Consider the following 12,479-nt stretch of genomic DNA (forward strand, 5'->3'; position numbering starts at 1 on the left):
GGAGTAGCCAGGGTGATAACTCAAGAGCATTGCTTTGCATCCTGCTTTGCCTTTTTGTTCATCCCTACATGCACTGCCTTGAGCTTGAACCTATCATACAAAGAGCATCTTAATTTTTGCCTCATTCTCAATGTTTTAGAGGCTCCAGGACCCAGTCAATAAAAAGGCCATAGTGCTGAATTCTCGTATGGAAATCAAAGCAAAAACTATTCAGATAAGTATAGGAAAATCCAGTGATGGCCTGATTTTTCCCTAATGACAATTTTTCTCCTGATACGATTCTTAGGGGAACATTCAATATCTCAGTATTATTTTTTTAAAAAAACAAATATTTATTTTTTAGGTGTAGATGGACACACAATGCCTTTATTTTTTTATGTGGTGCTGAGAATCGCACCTGGGTCCCGCCAGTGCTAGGCAAGTGCTCTATCGCTGAGCCACAATCCAGCCCTCAGTATTTTTTAATTCTTCTTTTTCAATGGGAGGGGAGGGTGCAACCCAGTTTGCTGGTGCTCGGTGAGCAAGGAGGGGGCAATAGTTTGATAGGGTTTTACCTGTGCTTTCTCTAGCAGAAGAGAAGGGATGAAACCTGTAGGCTACTTTTATCTTCTTTTTTTTTTTTTTTTTTTTAAGAGAGAGTGAGAAAGACAGAGAGGGAGAGAGAGAGAGAATTTCAATATATATTTATTTTTTTAGTTCTCGGCGGACACAACATCTTTGTTTGTATGTGGTGCTGAGGATCGAACCCGGGCCGCACGCATGCCAGGCGAGCGCGCTACCGCTTGAGCCACATCCCCAGCCCCTACTTTTATCTTCTTTAGAAACCTATGTGTCAGGAAGAAAAAGTATTGAAAAATATAAATTTCATAGCCAAACTGGCAGCAGAGAAGTAAATAGTGAAATTCTACTGTGATAATATTTAGCAAATGGCTACACACAAAATCAACCAAAGATGTCCACATACATGTTATACGGTTTTATACTGTTTGTGTTGAAGAAAATACCCAGAATCTTAACCTAAGAAAAAAGGAACAAGGAAAAGAACACAGACAATCTGTTCCAAACATGGATTTGATTTTATTTAAAGTGGATGAAAAGACCTTCCAAAGAACAGAAGCAGTAATCCAAATGCTCAAAAACCACTCACACCATGCAAATTGCATTTACACACAGAATGCAATCCAGAAGTTAATAGAAACTAAACTTCTGCTTCTTTGGAGTAAATTTAACCAAAAGATCAGAAGATAGAAAACAATAAATGATAACAATAAAGAATTTAATGAATCATGAAAAACTAAATGTATAATCTGATTAAAGAGAGAGAGAGAGAAAGAGAGAGAGAGAGAGAGAGAGAGAGAGAGAGAGATATCCTTTAGTGTAATTTTCCTTAACTCTCTGCACAAGGAGAAGATTCTGAGTTTTTAAGATTTTTTTTTTTTTTTAAAATCGGACCAATACCTTTATTTATTTATTTTTCATGTGGTGCTGAGAATTGAACCCAGGGCCCCGCACTTGCTAGGCGAGTGCTCTACCACTGAGTCACAACCCCAGCCCCAGTTTTTTAAGACCTTTGAATAGGACTTTCCTGGAGGAAATTTGCTTTTGAGCACTGTATAGGGGTCCATTTCTGAAAGAAGCCTAAAATAATTGGAACTCCTTGGCCAGCTCCATGGAGAAGTACCTCAGTGGGAAGGTAGTACGGTGGTGGGATATAGAAATCCTGGAGCAAGTTTACCTGGTTCAAATGCTAGCACTTTCATTTATTAACTGTGATCTTTGGTGATTTACTTATGCTTTCTATCAGTTTTCTTGGCTATTTTCTCTTTCTTTCTTTCTTTCTTTCTTCTTCTTCGTTTTTTTTTTTTCTTTTTGGTCCTGGGGATTGAACCCAGAGCCTTGCACATGCTAGGCAAGCACTCTACCCCTGAGCTATATCCCCAGTCTAGTTTTCTTGGTTAAAAAAGGGGAACACTAGCCGTGCACAGAAGTGCACACCTGTAATCCCAGTGGTTTGGGAGGCTGAGGCAGAAGGATTGCGAGTTCAAAGCTAGTCTCAGCAACTTAGTGAGACCCTAAGCAACTCATCGAGACCCAATCTCTAAATAAAATACAAAAAAAAAGGTCTGGGATATGGCTCAGTGGCTAAGCCCCCTTGGGTTCAATCCCCAGTACAAAAAAAAAAAAAAAAAAACTAATTGTACTAACCACACAGATGTAAAGCTCTTATAAGGGTTGTGACAAGGGAAGTACTCAATAAATATTATTATCTGATTGGAAAAAAAAAAACTTAATGTGTGTTCATGTGTATCTTTAGGAAAAGAACAAGGTATCTTGCTCACCAGTTTGGGAGAGTGTACAATAAATAACTGGATGATCTGCTATAGTAGCTTTTTTTTCTGACTTGGAGAAATATTTGAAAGTAAAATCTTAAATCAGACATATTTCTTGTTGTGGGCTTTTTTTCTCCAGAGAGAGGATTAGAAAGATTTTAAGAGTGAAAACATGAATTGGTGAGATTTAGTGAACAGACAACAAATGACTTCATTGGAGCTATAGTTACTGTAAATGGTAGACAATGGAAACTAAAGTAAGTTTACTTATTTGTTAAAAATGGAAGCAGGATAATTCAAAAGTACAACATATTCAGTTGCGGGGGGAATCTGTTCAAAAACATGTAGCAATTCTACAGCAAGGCAAATGTGACCCACGGGGCAGGTTCCCAGGATCAGAGAGGAGCAAGAGTCAAGTTAGGAGCTTGGTTAGGAGTTCAGCCACCAAGAATAGTGGAGTTAAGAAACTCAGTTTTCCAAATGAGTGGTGAGGACTCCAGAAATGGCTTCCTGCTTCTGTCAAAGATTTTAAAAGTATATATCTCTTTGTGGACCTACTCTAACTTGAGTCAGAAAATAAAAACGTATTAAGCACCAACTGTACTCTATGTATTTTATGTTCTATGTCATTAAGAAATACGAGTCTTATTTCACTTATTACCAAAGATTGCCCAATCTCTGCTCCTGGTCACTTTTCTTGCCATGGGGAAGGAAGAGGGGGGCATGTGGTTCTCTAATTTTCCGTAAGTAAAGCCTTGTTTTTCCTCTTCTTTTTACAGAAGGCTCTCACCTTTACCAGTGGAGGTTAAAGAGAAAGAAAAGAAATAATTAAAGTACTTCCTTGGAGATGGCAATGAAAGAGGATCCAAGGAGTGGGGGTGAATCTCAGTGGCCCTGGGTTCTACCCCCAACTCCATAAAAAAGGAAAGAAAAGGGTCAATCGGTTGCTATAGTACAACAGAAGGATGATAAGGTTATTTCAGACCCACTCTTCACCCTCAACCAAAACACAAGAATGAGACATACTTTTGCAGCAAAATTATGCAGCTCTTGGGGGCTTCTGCCTTCCATAAAAAGGCTACACTCCAGAGTGATAGACTAGGTTTCTACTCTTATACAAACCACTTCTTGAGATGCAAATTTTTAAAAGGTGTTTCTACAGAAGGATTGCATTAACATAGCCTTCTAAAATATATACTTTGAAAGCCTGGGTTAAGACATTCTTCCAGCAGTTTTCTTACTCAATTCCTTTAGCTTTCAGTTCCTCCTTGACACGTTCCAGGTAGTGAGGATCAGGGTAGCCATAACTGCAGAAAGAAAAAACCCTTTTAAGCATCATCACAAATGGTTAATATAATCTGCATTTGAGGATTTTGTATTCAGGGTTGTGAACAATTATGGGTGATGTATGACTGTTCTTCAGTGTGCAGATGTTTTCTCATTTAGCTAGTGAGTGAGCCTAGCTGTCTGTCTGACCAGTATCTGTTTTCCAACCAGGCTTTAAAATTCTCAGTTTATTGTAAGCAGTGACTCTCATACAATTATAATCATATGCTATATTTTACAGGGAGTCGTAAGTTGAAAATTCTAGTAGGATTTTCAACTTGGGCAATTGGAAAAAGTCTCAGGATATTTTTTTTTTTGAATATCAAGGGTCTGAGTTTCATAAACAACAATCAGATTTCCTGTAATGTAGCTTTTACCACCATTAGCCTCTCAAAACTAAAACCAAGAGAGTTTAGCTTCTCTGTGGAGTGATGAGAAAAAAAGGACAGAAAGAAAGATGACCTTGGGGCTGGGGATGTGGCTCAGGCCATAGTACGCTCGCCTGGAATGCGTGCGGCCCGGGTTCGATCCTCAGCACCACATACAAACAAAGATGTTGTGTCCGCCGAGAACTAAAAAATAAATATTAAAATTCTCTCTCTCTCTCTACCTCTCTCTCTCTCTTTAAAAAAAATATTTAAAAAAAAAAAAGAAAGATGATCTTAAAATAAAGCAAAGGAACACTTCTAGGACCTACCTTTCAAATAGACATGATGCTCAAATTTAATCAACTTAGATACCATTCACCTTGGTTCTGAAACCCTCTTCCCTTGGATGCAAAATTTAATAACTAATACTTTGTAGTTGGCAGGGTAGGTGGTTATAGGGACCAGTCTTTCTCTCTTTAAAATTATCAACCCAGAATAGCATTTCTCATAATACTAGGATACCAGTGCTATAAAATCTCCTTATATCCATATCCTCAAATTGCTGTATTTTACAACCTCTATACTTTGTTTAGGAACCACTATATTTCAAAAGGTTCTCACTTTTCTGGTCCTCCGGACCAGGATGTTTTGTGATGTATATCATTCCATGTAATGACATCTGAGAATCCTGATGTTCGAGATTGCCCCACTGTGAAAATCAGCTTTTGTTCAAAGGCTTTTGAAAGTAGTTGCAAAACCTTCTTTCCTTCCTTATTATCAGGCAAGTATGCATTTCGCTGTATTCCATAATAACGCTTTCCTGGGTTTGGATGCTTGTTCTGTATAAAGACAAAAAAATGTCAGGCAAAAACAGTCCCCTGTCTGAATTTTACTATATGCATAGATATGTTCATTTGTAGAGAGAGCAAATAAAAAATCAAGAAAAGCATTAAAGTGTTACTTATATTCCTAATAATTTATATTTCTCCTCTTTCAACTTCACACTGCAAACATTACCTATCTTCCTGACTCCTACTATCCTAACACATATTCTCCATTCATCCTTTGTTGATCTCAAGAAATACACATGTAGGGCCAGGTGTGGTGGTGCACACCTGTAATCTTAGCAGCTCAGGAGGCTGAGGCAGAAGAACCAAAAGTTCAAAGCCAGCCTCAGCAACTTAGCAAGAGCCTGTCTCTAAATAAAAAATAAAAAGGACTGGAGGTGTAGCTTAGTGGTTAAGCACCCCTGAGTTCAATCCCCAGTACCAAAAAAAACAAAAAAAGAAAGAAAGAAAAAAGGAAAATCACATAGGGCTAGCGGTATGGTTCAGTGGTAGAGCACCTCCTTTGGATGCATGAAGTCCTGGGTTTGATCCCCAACACTGCCAAATGACATGCAAAACAATTCAAAACAAAATAAAAACCCATAAAAATGTGTAAGGAGAAAAAGAAAAATTAAAAATAAAAAGACATGAAAGCTCTACATTATATGCAGATGAAGTGACCTTCTTCACTATTTCTGTCCCTTGCACATGACCATGAAATAATTCCCTGGGAAATCCATTGTCAAATAGGCAACAGGATAATCCCTCAACATAGTGGAAAGAAACCCAGGGACCCCAGAAACACTTACCGTTTGTATGCCTCCTGACATATTATATGTAATGACAATGGTGCCACAGGATGGATAACCCGGAAGTGACTCTTTTACAGTTCTGTGATTCATGGTTCCTTCTGGTTGATTCCCTTTCTGGACACCATAAGAAGTCTGACACACGGGGCAGACAGGCTTATAAGACATGGCTTGATCGATACAACGCCTACAGAATTCGTGCTTGCACTTTGGTAGTACTTGTTTGTCACGAATGGTGTCCATGCAGATGACACAGAGCTCCTTTTCCTTCTTATCTGCTTCGGAGGCCACAGAACTTGCAGAGTCCTTGAATGAAGGCGAAGCTGCTTTTGAATTATTGCTATCAATGTCCATGGGTGTTTCATGATCTTTGTTCAATTTCTCTCCAGCTGACAGTGACAGGTCCCCACTCTTTAAGACATATTGTTTTGCCTCTGCAACGTGATTTGGCAAACCAGTCAAAGTCATTGTCTCTCGACTCAGCACAAAGTGTATATCTGGATGCCTCTTTCTAAAGTCATCAGCAAACTTAGTCCCACGTAAGTGCTGTTTCTCCTTGCCCAAAGTTTTCAGTAAAAGGACTTCTTTTGTCAGCTGACAGGTGGCATGTTGAAAGGCATCGATGAAACTTGCATAAGCATGCACAGACAGATCTATCTCCTTATCCTTTGGATCAAACAGAATGCAGGTTTTCTGACCTTTCTCCCTAACTTTACTCTGACTATTGTACTTTTGCTCTATCTCTACTATCTTTTGGAGTAACTGAGCTTCTAGAAGCTTATAGTGAGCAGTGTCAATCTCAATTGTGTTCTTCATGCAACTGGGAGCAAATATTTTCACAGGTTTCAAGACAAGAAATTCAGAAATTTTTTGATTGGCAGCTGAAATGTCATCTTGGGTCCCAAGGAGAGTGAGCACTCCTCCTTGCTCCTTTATCAGGAGCTTTGGAAACCTGTGGCTCAACTCCTGTTTGATGTTATTTGCCCACTTCCTATCTTCTAAAGGGACACATTCTTGCTTCAGAGATTCAATGGTTTTCTGAAACTCGCTGACAAAAGACTCACGAGCTGCTTCTATGTCCTCTGAATGGCTGGAGGTAAAGTCTAAATAGACCGTATTGGGAGGGATATCTTGAATTTTAGTGTTTACACCAAATCTTTTCTCTATTGAGTCTATTTTATCAGGACAGGTATATCTGAAGTATTCAAAGAAATGCAAGGGAATTTCAAAATGGCTGCCTTTTTCTTCTGACCTGGGTTTTGGTTCAGAAGGAAAAAAGCAGCTGTCATAGTCCTGCTGGTCAAGTGGTTTCCTTTCCGTGGTAGAAGGGGAAGATTCCTGATTCCTCTCATTCTCCAGGAGCTGCTCACTTAAGAAGTGATATATTTTCTCAATATCTCTGAAATCACCATACACCTTCTCAATTCCATTGTCACCCTCCAACTTTTTGACTCTGGGGCAGAGAGTGGTTACATGTGCCCTCTGTTCTTTGGAGAACAGGTCACAGTTCAGATCGGCTGTCACAGTAAGAAAGATCTGAAAAATTCAAAGGAACAGGAACAAATAAAATATCTCAGACTCCCAGGCCCCCAGTAGAATGTAGCACTCTTCAGAATGCCCTGAGACTACAGAAACAACCACTAAGCCTTTCCTTATGGGGGGCCACCTGTTCAAATCCTTCAAGAGAATGCAATATGCTACAGCCTAGAGGGTCTCAGGCCTGTCTGCAAGTTAGAATCACTTGGGAAGTTCAAAAAGTGAAAGAGAGAAAGAAAGAGCAGGAAGGAAGGAGAAAAGGCCAGTGGGCCAGGGCTCAGGCTCATCTCCAGAGATTCTTATAAATGGTCTACAGTGGAGCCTGGGCTTGAACATTTTGAAAAGCTCTATGTTACAAAAGAAACTGGGTTTTAAAGCTGCCCCTATCTAACTTTGAGGAATGACAGTAGAGAGAGGCATTTCTGTTCTCTGGGATAAGTTGCTGTGGTCCTCACAAAATAGTCTGTGAAAGGAGTCACAAATCTGAGGATAATTTTTTTCTTATTACTATATTTTTCTCTTATTTATCCTTCCTCTTTAAAAAATACTCTATATGTGTAATATGAAGCGAACTGCATTCTGCCATCATGTATAACAAATTAGAATAAATAAATAATAAAAAATAATAAAAAAACAAAGAGTTGGGCATGGTAGCACATGCCTATAACCTTAGCGACTCTGGTGGCTGAGGCTCCAGGAGGATCACAAGTTCAAGGCCAGCCTTATTGACTTAATGGGACCCTGTCTCAAAATTGAAAAAAAAAAAATAGGGTTGGGGATGTAGCTTAGTGGTAAAACGCTCCTGAGTTCAATCCAAGTACCAAATAACAACAACAATAAACAAAAACAAACCAACAAAATTAAACATTTGACTTCCCACAGAGTTGCTAGGCCCTTCCTAAACTTTGACCTTTTAGAAGCTCAATTATAAGAAATATATTAATAAAAAGGACAGAGGTGAATGAAATGTAGTAGAAAAGCAAAATTTCTAATGTTTTGTTCCCCCTTGAGGTCTCTGCACATGCCCTTTTCTCTGCATGGAACATTATTCCTCTAGATCTCCAAAATGTTTCCTGAATCTCCTGTTCTTATATCTATGGGAGCCATCCAGAGTCCAGGCCATTATCATCCTCCACCCGGTCCATTGCAACTTTTCCTAACTGGGCTCTGACTTTCTATTCTAGCCCTTCCTGCACATGTATTTCCACACACAGCAGCCAAATTGATCCCTTAGAAATGTAAAAGAAAATGCCCACTCTCCTGAATCAAAACCATCTGATGACTCTCCTGACATTTAACTTGAAATCTGATGTCCTTATCATCATCCCCTAAATACCTGACCTCTCTGAGTTCCCAGCACTCCTTCCCTTGCTCACTGTCTTCCCCTACTCTATCTTCTTTGTAGCTTGTAGAGTTCAGGATATAAGCTTTTGTGGGGCCTGTGCACATGTGTATCCCTTGGCCAAGGCCTAGAATGTTCTTCCTCCAGAAACCCACTCATCTAGCTCCCTTACTTCAATCATGTCTGTTCAGATGACTCTATCTGAGTGGTTCTTCTTGACATCCTATGTCAAATAGGGTTTCTTTCATTAATCCTGCTTTATTCTTCTTTCCAAAACTTATAGGCATTTTATTACATTTCTATTTGTTTACACTGTTGGTTCCTCTCACTTAAAGGTAAGTGGTGTGAGGGCAAAGTCTTTGTGTGCCTGGCTGTGTCCTCAGCCCCTCTTACAGTGCCTGGCACATAGTAGTCAGTCAGTATCTATTTGTGGAATGAATCTTGCATGGTTGATTCCTCATTATGTCTCATGCAAAATGCCTCCTCCACAGAAGAGTTGGCTCTGACTTCTGGTCATAAGTAGAACCATCTTCACCATTCCCTTTCTTGCCTTGGCCCTGTTCTCTCTGAAGCAAAATCTTATTTTATTTTTTTAGCAGGTCTCAATCCTCTGAATTTTTTTTTTTTTCAGGTTTTTACTTGCTTATCGTTTTTCTGTGCACCTCTCCACCCCAGTACCAGCTGCATGAGAGTAGGGACCTTGTCTGCTGTGTTCATCTCTGTGTCCTAGTGCTTAAACCAGTGCCTGACTCATTATTAGTCCCCAGCACTGTCTGCTGGGACAAAAAGGCAGTAGGTGTGGTAACCATGGAGGCACTTAAAGAACACAGCCAGCTACTTTTTCCAACACTCACCTTTTGGACATAGGAGTTGACATTATTAGGAACAGGACCTTTATTTGGGTGTTTCTCCCCAGATTGTGCTTCAGCTTGTGACTGTGTCAATGAAGAACTTCCAGGTTTTGTTTTCTCTTTTGGCTTCTTAGTGGTATCCAGAAAAATGGGCACAGGTTTCTCATCAATCGAGATGTGGTGATCTCCTTTTCTCAACACTCCCTCCTTAGCTTCAGTGGAGACATTAAACACACATTCACAGGAGAAATTTCAAATAGCCCTTGGAATTCCCTGAAAATTGGTTTTGGGAACTCCCAGATACCCAAAATCCATGGATGCTCAAGTCCCTTATGTAAAATGGTGTAATAGTTCCATAATCCTACTTTTATCCTCTCACATACTTTAAATCATCTCAGATTACTTATAATACCCAATGCAATGTAAATCTATGTAAATAGTTGTCCTACTGTATTGTCCAGGGAATAATGACAGGAAAACTGTACATGTCCAGTACAGATGCTATTTTTTTTCCTGTAATTAAGACAGTTTCTATCCCTGGTTGGTTGAATCCATGGATACAGAACCAACAGTCACAGAAGGCCTGACAGTAATCCCATTATTCTTGCATCTGTACCCTGCCCAGTACCTCACTGTAAGACTGTTCCCTGCATGCTGGAATAGCAGTTTGGTGGGGAAATAGGGGGAGCTATTCAGAACTCTGAAGTGGGCAGCTTACATTTTACAATAAAAATGAAAGCTTAATGATAATGGAACATCATCGGCCCATTTAAATCATGTTTCCAGTCCGCCTTTCAATGATATGGAATAACAGTCATTAAATAATTAAGTTTTTTTTTTTTTTAAAGCAGGAATCCAAAGTTTCTCCTCAGATTGTTAGAAATGCATATGTTTGCTGACACTCATAGGGAATGGCTGGAGGGAGATACATCAAAATGTTCCCATTGTTTATCTCCACGTTGTTTTCTTTTTTGCTCTTTTCTATAGTGAGCATCTATTACTTTTGTAAACCTCAAAAGTCAGTCAATTGAATCATTATTTACAACATAAAACTGCAATGCTTAAACAACAAGGACAACAACTGCCAGGAACCTGGGGAGGGAAGGGGCAGTACTTATATTTCTGTGGCAATTGAAAAAATATGTCAGTTCAGAAAAGCACATAGAAAGTACCATGCTTGAGGTAGTCAACCCGGATCAGGGACTGGGCACATCTGGGACTCTAACCTCCACTGTGGGGTTGCAGGAGATGTTGGCAACAGGAACTCCCGCTTCTTGCCCTCCCAAGGACAGCTCCATACTTTTTCCTGCGCGCTCCCCTAGGTCAGACTGAATTGGGTCGCCCTGGAAACCCGCGGCACTGCGCCCCCGACCCCGGGGACGGCCTTGGCACCTCCGCTGCCCGCTGCTCACCTGCCCTTTCTCTGAATTCCACCCGGAAAGTGTCCGGGGCGCTCGGGCCGATGGGCCGGACGGTGCACTCCCCGCCGCCCGAGAGCCGGCTCTGGAAGTAGCTTTCCAGTTTCCTGTGCAGCCGGGGCATGGACTGGGACACCCGCACGAGCAGCGGCGACGGCGGGCAGGGGCTGGAGGCCATGGCGCTCGGCGTGCGGCTCGAGTGGGGCTCCGGGACGCTTCGGTGCGAGACGGGGCAAAGGCGCCTCCCGCCCCGCCGACTGGGGCCTCAAAGTTTCAGTTTCGCTTCTTTGGAAGTCCCTCCCTGTTCCCAGCAGAGCCGCCTCCCCTCCGGTCTGTGCAGTCCGCCCCACAGCCAGCGTCGGGTAAGTGGTCCCGTCCCTGGGGGTCCGCTCTCCTGCAGGCTCGAGCGGGGGCGGGCGAGGACGGGGGTCCCCGGGCCCGGCGTCCCCAGGTTAGGATGTTAGCCAGGCAGGGAAAATAAGTTTCTCTTGTGTTTCTGTTCTTTTAAACCATTGTTGTTATTGCTGTTTGCCACATGTAATTCGCATTCCGAGTTCACGTTATACTTAACCTAATTTTTAAAAGGAAAAAAAAAATGTTTTTAGTTTGTTTATCCGCATTGTTACCTGTGACGTGCTCCCTGCCAGCGGCTCTGTCCTGTAGCAGGCACTTTTCTGCCCTCTTCCCTTGAGTTGGAATGGTTGCCGCCCTGTGCAGGAGGGGTTAGAGGTCCCTTAGCTGAAGGGCTGCAAAGGGAGGCAGACCTGTGAACAAGGAAGTAAATCCCTGAAGACCTCCAAGTGAAAGTTTTGAGCGGAATTGGACACTCTCTAAAAGTGTTGAGTGGGGGGCTAGGGAGGGGAGAGAAAGGGAGTGCATCTGGGACCAGGAGTGCTGTGGTCTGAAACACAGAGGGCCCTGGGACCTGGAAGGGGAGGAGATGGACAGGGACATGCAAAAGGAAGGGCCTACTCAGATCTGTACTGTTCAATAGAAATATAAAGGGAGTCACATGTTAATTGTAAAATTCTTCATCATATTATTAAACATATAAAGAAACAGGTGAAATTAATTTTACTGCTGCTATTTAATGTATTCAAACTAATTATTTCAGCATATAATGGGATAATTTATGATCTCTTTGGTCATTCTAAGTCTTTGCCATCCAGTGTTTTTCTTTTATTTACTTCACATTTCATTTCAGACTAACCATGTCCAGTGCTTGATAACTACATGTGCCTAATGTTCTACCTTGAACAGCACATGTCTAGATGGTGAAAGGTCTTGATGATAGAAATGGAAGAGTTGGAAACAAAGGAAGCCAAAAACTGGGGGCTGGGGTTGTGGCTCAGCGGTAGAGCACTCCACGTGTGAGGCCCTGGGTTCAATCCTCAGCACCACATGTAAATAAATAAAACAAAGATATTGTGTCTAACTACAACTAAAAAATAAACATTTAAAAAAAAAAAAAAAAAAAGGAAGCCAAAAACTGATGAGTCAGATTGGTATCTTAGAAAGAAGGAGCTGACAACAATGCAAAGAACACATTTCCAAGCAAGGATGAATGGAGGTAGAGAGGCCACAGATGAGATTTTTGCATGTGGAAATGACTAGAAATGGCTGGTCTTCATGGACAGCAATTTGGCAGTACTATCAGAATTACAATTGCATA

General features: G+C 41.1%; 2 protein-coding genes across 3 annotated transcripts in view; one reads left to right on the forward strand and one right to left on the reverse strand.

The window, feature by feature from the left end:
• Positions 1-1,057: 1,057 nt before the first annotated feature.
• Dtx3l (deltex E3 ubiquitin ligase 3L) lies at positions 1,058-11,064 on the reverse strand. Its single transcript, XM_076868779.2, has 5 exons — positions 10,802-11,064; positions 9,393-9,601; positions 5,661-7,196; positions 4,646-4,863; positions 1,058-3,637 (listed from the first exon to the last, which is right to left on the reverse strand). Exons 1-5 carry the CDS (start codon positions 10,983-10,985, stop codon positions 3,568-3,570), a joined length of 2,217 nt encoding a protein of 738 aa, XP_076724894.1. The 5' UTR covers positions 10,986-11,064; the 3' UTR covers positions 1,058-3,567.
• A 7-nt stretch (positions 11,065-11,071) lies between these two features.
• The window catches only part of Parp9 (poly(ADP-ribose) polymerase family member 9), a 36,898-nt gene continuing 35,490 nt past the window's right edge, over positions 11,072-12,479 (forward strand). The window contains exon 1 of one of the 2 annotated variants that reach the window (XM_076868776.1): positions 11,072-11,169. The gene's annotated coding sequence lies outside the window, so the exon portion shown is untranslated. The remainder of the gene's footprint in view (positions 11,170-12,479) is intronic. The other variant, XM_076868777.1, reaches the window with a different exon arrangement.

This window comes from Callospermophilus lateralis, chromosome 10, assembly GCF_048772815.1.
Source record: "Callospermophilus lateralis isolate mCalLat2 chromosome 10, mCalLat2.hap1, whole genome shotgun sequence".
NCBI lineage: Eukaryota > Metazoa > Chordata > Mammalia > Rodentia > Sciuridae > Callospermophilus > Callospermophilus lateralis.